This window comes from Pleurodeles waltl, chromosome 7, assembly GCF_031143425.1.
Source record: "Pleurodeles waltl isolate 20211129_DDA chromosome 7, aPleWal1.hap1.20221129, whole genome shotgun sequence".
In the NCBI taxonomy this organism is placed as follows: Eukaryota; Metazoa; Chordata; class Amphibia; order Caudata; family Salamandridae; genus Pleurodeles; species Pleurodeles waltl.
The window spans coordinates 599,421,644-599,428,322 of NC_090446.1; the positions used below are offsets into that span (position 1 = coordinate 599,421,644).

The 6,679-nt window shown below is 48.2% G+C and overlaps 1 protein-coding gene across 1 annotated transcript; it reads right to left on the reverse strand.

Annotated features, from left to right (window-relative positions):
* Positions 1-775: 775 nt before the first annotated feature.
* Positions 776-3,608, reverse strand: LOC138304439 (cysteinyl leukotriene receptor 2-like). Its single transcript, XM_069244489.1, has one exon. The coding sequence runs from the start codon at positions 3,426-3,428 to the stop codon at positions 2,337-2,339; it is 1,092 nt and encodes a 363-aa protein (XP_069100590.1). The 5' UTR covers positions 3,429-3,608; the 3' UTR covers positions 776-2,336.
* Positions 3,609-6,679: the final 3,071 nt, after the last annotated feature.

Below are 6,679 nucleotides of genomic sequence, written 5' to 3' on the forward strand. Positions count from 1 at the left end.
GACCTTGTCAGGCTGCACACCAAGCCCGGCCAGGGCGATCAGGGCCCGTGGAAGCACAGGCTGCACCACGAGAGTGGCCGACACAAAGGTATCACACGCCGGAGACACCATGCCCCAACAGTGGGGAGGTGTGATTTACTCTGGAGTTCGCCTGGCCTTTCTGAAGTTAAGTCACACCTACTCATGGAAGAAATCTTTGAGAATCAGACCCGGGAAGAAGAAGGAATCGGCCAAATATGTGAACTGAGATAGACAGAGATGAGGGCGTTTAGAGTAGGGGTAGTCCTTCGGGCCCTCGGATCAACAAAGGCCCTTGCAACTGCCTTCCCTGCCCGCCATACATAGAGATGCGAGCCTCTATTGAAGGGAGTGAAGTTTTGCCGACAGCACCATGTTTGGCATGCTTGCTCAGCAACAATCCCCAAAGCAAGAGCTTATTCCTGAACAACAAAATCAAGACTGGTGCACCAGGGGATTCCTCCTGCACGCGAGGGCCACTGAACACCCTACGGAGATGCTCCCACTCCACCAAACTCTAAAACTCTATATAACCTCCAAATTGGCCCCTTCCTTCAATGTCCCAATTCCAACGACAATCAAAAACTTGCTTCCCAGCGAGAAAGGGTACATTTTAGGACCAAAAACTGTGCGTCCTCTTATGGGATCAATCAGATTCAGCAAAGATGGTCTGATCTATGCCATCAGATTATTTACTGTGAGTGGTATATGGACTCAAAAACCGCCTGGAAACTAAAGAAAACACTGTACTCCTAAGGAGGTTGTAGTATTTAATGGATGATCCTTGTTAAATCAGACAATAACTGTCTGCTCTGTCATGCCAATAAAGTGCACTGGATTATAATTGAGGAGTTACTCCTTATTACAACAAGGAAGGTGGGCAGTATATTCGTAATGGAAAGTGAGTGGCTTTGTTCCTAATCACATCGTGGGAAGTAGGGGTTAGTCCGAGATTTCACCATGAGGTGGTGAGGAGCCAGTTCTGGAGTATGTCCCAAATTACACTGCAAGAGACGAGGAATGTGTCCCTGATTTCACTGTTAGTTGAGTACACCATAGGAAACGAAAGTATGTCCCTTTTGTTCTGTGGGATTGAGGAGGTTCATCCTACTTACACTGTGGAAGGCAAGTGGTCAGTCCTGTTTACACTGTGGGGCACGAAGGATATGTTCCAAATTTTGCCATGGGCTTTAAGGAGGTCAGTCACTAATTAGACGACAGGAAGAGAGGGGTATATCCTCAAATATTTTCTGAAAGGTGAAAGATTTCTCAGATTATACTGTGAGAAGCACGGAGTGGAGTTTGATTTCTCTGTGGTAGTAGAGAGGCTGTCCTCTGATATGTCCATGACACACAAGGCACATTTCTCCTTTTGTCCAAGTTTTCCAGCGTCTCTCGCCTTCTCATCTCTTTCTTTGCTAGATGCCTCAGTGTCCTTTGCCCTCCTTCCAGATGTCCACTTTTCTGTTACTCTCTCTCCAGGTGTATATCTCACAATCTCTAGACTTCCTTGTAGCTGTCCACTCTCTTCAGGTATCTAGATACCATTCGCTCTCTATCTCTCACTTGATCTCTCAAGGTACTCTCGATTTGTCCTCCTTTCAGGTTTTCAAGAGTCTACCACCTTTCTCCACTGATCTGAAGTATCACCATGCTCGTCACCCTCTCTTCTACTTCTCCGAGTGTCTCTGCACTGGTCACTGTCTTCCTTGTTTTCCACGTGCCTTTAAATGCTTCTCTCCATGTGTCTTTGTACCTATCACCCTCTACTTCCATCCACTGTTCTCCACTTTTAGTCTTTCTCTTTCCTTGATCTCCATGTGTCTGTCATGTTCTATATGCCGGTGTTTTCAAATGTCCTAGTACCCACCACTGTCACTCTTGGTTCTCCAGGTGTCAGTCACCATCCACACTCTAGCTGTCCTAGTGTTTGTAACCTGATGCCCTCCATTGCCTCCAAGTTTTCTGGTGTCTATTACATCTTGTCTGTGTCCCAGTATTTGTGTCCCTCTGTCCTTCCCACTCTGTAAGTGTTACCACATCTCTACCTCTTGAGGTGCCTTCTCTAGGTGTTCTGGCTTCTGTTGTTTTTCTCCTAGTGTCTCCAGCTAACTCATCCTCTCCTTGCTTTCAAGAGTCCTGATATTCTGGAGAATCTAATAAATGTCTTCTGTTGACTCTTCTCCATGTGTTCTTGAGTCTGTTGTCTCGTGTAAGATGTCTCCAGTTGATTCCCTCTCTCCTGGTGCTCTGAAATCTGGTGTATTGGGGAAGGTGTCTCTGGTTTATTTCCTCCTTCCAGCCCTTCTGGGGGTGCCCTATGACCGGGATCCAGAGCTTGGCTGGAGCATCATGCTCTGTGTAGACTTGGATTTACTTGAGTTGGATTCTTTTTTGAGACATGCAAACCGCCATTGGACGTTCTCGCTGTTGAAGTAATATACCAATGGGTCCAGAAAGCTGTTGAGGCTGGCTAGTGCCATCCCAGCCCTACGCGCGCCACACGTGAACCGCAGCACCCCCGGGAAGACACCCACACGGCCCAGTGTGTGGACAGTCTGAATGGAGTGAAAGGGCATAAAGCAGAGGGTCAGCACTCCAATGACCAGCAGGATGGTGCGCAGAGACTTCCTCTTCAAAGTACGGGCACCACCAGTGCTGTCCGCCAAATCGATAATCCTCTTGAAGATGAGAATGTAGCAGGTGAGGATGGTGACGAAAGGGAGGAAGAAGCCTACCGCTGTGGAGAGGAAGGTCATGGTTGCCAGCCGCTTGCTCCAGGACTTGGTGGAGAAGTTCTCCATGCAGGCCGTACGTCCGTCAGGGAAGGTGTTAGTCAGAGATCCTGACGAGCCCAGAGCTGTCACCACCGCCCCAATCACCGTCCAGATGACCAGGGACAGGACAACGCGGTAAGATGGCTTCTTCAGCGTCAAGTAGCGGACCGGGTGCAGCACAGCCAGGTAGCGGTCAATACAGACACAGGCCAAGAACAGGGTGCAGCCATACATGTTGGCAAAGAACAGCGCGCTGGTGACCTTGCACATGGCCTCCCCAAAAATCCAGTCATTTTGGCGCCGGTGGTAGTCTAGCTGCAGCGGGAGCGACAGACTGAAGAGGATGTCGATGAGGATGACGTTGTAGAGAAAGATGGTTACAGGGGCAGCACGTGCCCTCTGGGAGAAGCAGCTGTAGGCGGCTGCCAGGTTCCCCGCGAGGCTCAGGATGCACACAATCCCATAGACGGCCGGCAGGAGGCGGTACTGGAATTCGGCGCCGGCAATGCACAGTTTAGGGGACACCACCCCAGGGTCTCTGTCTGTAGCATTGCTCGCCCATAGAGAAATGTCTGAGGTGCTGCTCCCCGTGTACCACCAAGACTCTGTCGAGAGAGCCACCGTGCTCGCCATGCTTCCAGCAACAAAGTGAACAGCAGTTCTAACGAAAAGAGGAATTTGGTGGTGTGTTCTTCAAGCGCTGAAGTATTGTACAGGGGTTTAACGGGAGGAGTCAGGGTCTCTTCACCCACGAAAAGCCAGCGAAAATTTCCCAACTGATGCAAACTGAGCTGCTTCCTTGAACCGCAGTAAGCTGAAATTAAAGTGCGAACATTTGAGTCATCATTAGATGTGCACATTGAGGAAATATGCCGATTGTTATGCCAATCTCGGGCAGTACTAAACGAAGAAAAAGGAACAACGCAGGAAGTCCCCAAAGGTCACATTCGGTCCAAATGTCACACAAGTTATTTGTGACCCAATATAAATGCAAAGAGTGTGAGATGCGACAGGCCGCTTCATCTCTCTGTAAAAGACCCCGACTGAGCCTGTTTTGCAACATATACATACGTTCCCTTATATGACCGATGAGCACGGTAGCAAAGACAAGAGGCTTAGTGGCTGGCAGTCTTTAAAATTTGGTGTTTCCTTCCACACAACCAAGACCTTGTTTAATCATGAAAAAATTGAATGCCTGAGGACACCCAGTGAAATTATGAAAGGTTGAGAAAATAATTTTATGTATATTGAGATGAGTTCTGCCTCTCAGTTGAACTATAAAACACGTCAAGACGAATTGTTTATTTCCAATGACATATAGTTCACGTTAAAACAGTGAGGAATAAAATAGCACGTGCCAGGACCATCTCTCCATTTAGGTGCTGTTTTGGTAAAGTAAACGTTTTTGGAGAGGGATAGTTTCAGAGTCAAGAAGAACTGGTAAAGTTTTGAGCAGCGGGTGCGCCGTCGGGCCCTGGTGAATTCTTAAATAGAATAGTGCTCTGGAATGTGTTATTTTATGGGAGTTTTAACAGCCCTTGGGAGAAACGCCGGATTTTGCGTTTTATCTGTAAAGAAGCTATGCAACTGGAAATATAAATCAAAGCGACCTTATATGTCCCTGAGCAGCAAACTATGCAAACATCAAAGGGCATAGGCTACCAGGGCCAACAAGTCCTAGGAATTAGGGATTTAAAATAAAACGTGTTCTGTTATTACAGGTTTTCATAATTAGTGGGATTAGTGCTACCAGTGAGCACCGCCAGTGGCAATACCACTAGAGTAAGGTACAGCATGTCAATCATTACCAGTAACTCAGTTACCGTCTGTTCTAGTTCGAACACAGTATAAGCCTTGGTGTCTGAGTCACAACGTTAAAGAACTCAATCACCATCAGTGGCGTTACCACCAGTTCAAGCCTTTGTAGCTCAGCCCCTATGAGTGCCAGTCAAAAATATGAAGGGCTGAATAACTAGGTTACTATCACTGTCGAAACCACTGTAGAGTCTTTACTTATTTTTTTTAATATCAGTGCTGGTAGCAATCGCACAAACACACGCTTTAGCAGTACTATCACTATCAGAGCAAGCTCAGCAGTACAAGCCTTACTATCATTGCTCAGTCCCACCGGCGTAAGCTACATCTCAGTCACTATCAGTAACTCAGTTACTTTCAGTGCTAGTGTCAGCCTTGCTAACTCAGTCACCATTGGTGTCACAATACCAGGCTTAAGAACTTCGGGGGTCATTACGACCCCGGCGGTCGGTGGTAATATGGAGGAATGTACCGCCAACAGGCTGGCGATACTTTCTTCCATATTATGACATTGGCAAATGTACCACACCGACTGCCATGGCGGTAACAGCTGCCAGGCTGGAGACATCAATCTCCATCCCGGCGCCTGTCACTTGACCGCCTGCGGGATTATGACCCCGCCTACAGCCATGGTTTTCATGGCTTCCTTACCGCCACGAAACAGGGAATCCCTTTCCTGTCACTGATAGGGGTCTTCCCCAGCCCCCTCCACCTCCTCAGGTTCCCCCCTTCCTCTCCAGACCCCCCTTCATACACGCCACTCCCTTCACACACACACCCATACACACACCCATTCCCACATTCATCCAAGCATGCACACATCCAGTCACACACACATCTGCACACACTTTAAAACATACATGCAGACACGCATTCACACTACTCAACATACACGCACTCACACCTCCAAACATGCACACACATACAACAGGCAACACACACCTGCATGCACGCACGCACACACATACATATACACACATACAACACCCCCGTCCCCTGTCGGAGCACCCACTTACCTGTGTCCAGGGGGTCCTCCGGCAGGAGACGGGACGGGGCGCTGCTGCCATCAGGAGTGTCTGCAAACCGAACACCGCCAGACCGTATTACTTCTCATAATACGGCTGGCAGGCAGCGTCACCTTAGCGCCGGCATGGCCACAGCTGGATTTCCGCCATCCTTCTGGCGGAAATCCGGCTGTGGTGGTGGAAATCCGGCTGTGGTCATATAATGACGGATGGCTGGTAGCCACCGCAAACGGTCTTTTGGCGGCTGTTGCCACAGCGGTAAGCGCTTTTTACCGCCAAGGTTCTAATGAGGGCCTTAGTCACCATCATTTACTTTACACCAGTTCAAGCCCTGTAGCTAAGCCCCTGTGAGAGCCAGCCCAACAGTGCAAGTCACCATATGGTCTTAAGCACCATGTATACAAATCTAGTAATACAGACACCATCAGTACAAGTTCAACAGTACAAGCCTTACTAGCAGTGGTCAGTCCCACCAGTTAAAAATCAAATAACTCTGCCACTATCAGCACCGATATCACTAAGGTAAGTTTTACATCTCAGTCACTATTAGTGTCAGTACTACAGCTCAAGCCTTCGTAACTCCGTTATCATCTCTGTCAAAACCACCAGTACGAACCGTGGTATCTCAGTCACTAGGTGCACACCTTAATAAGTCATTCAGCCTCTGCGCCAGCAGTGCAATTCGTAGTAACTTGATTGGTAACCTTGAAAGCCCTATAACTCAATCCTATCAGTGGAGTACCACCAGTGCGTACCTTGTTAACTACTGATATTTACTTCCTATGCCACCGGTTGTAGGAGGCTGGCCTGGTTTGTAGTGGGGACCAGAGGTACTTACACCTTATACCAGGTCCAGTTATCCCTTATTAGTGAAATGTAGGCAGTGTCTAGCAGCTTAGGCTGTCTAGGGGTAGCTGTAGCAGAGCAGCCAAGGCTGAACTAGGAGACATGCAAAGCTCTTGCAATACCACTGTAGTCACACAGTACTTACACACAAGAAAGACAATACTCAGTGTTACCAAAAAGAAAGGTACTTTATTTTAG

Excerpts from the sequence above, each read along its gene's own strand:
- LOC138304439 (XM_069244489.1), bottom strand. The coding sequence starts at position 3,428 with ATGGCGAGCACGGTGGCTCTCTCGACAGAGTCTTGGTGGTACACGGGG.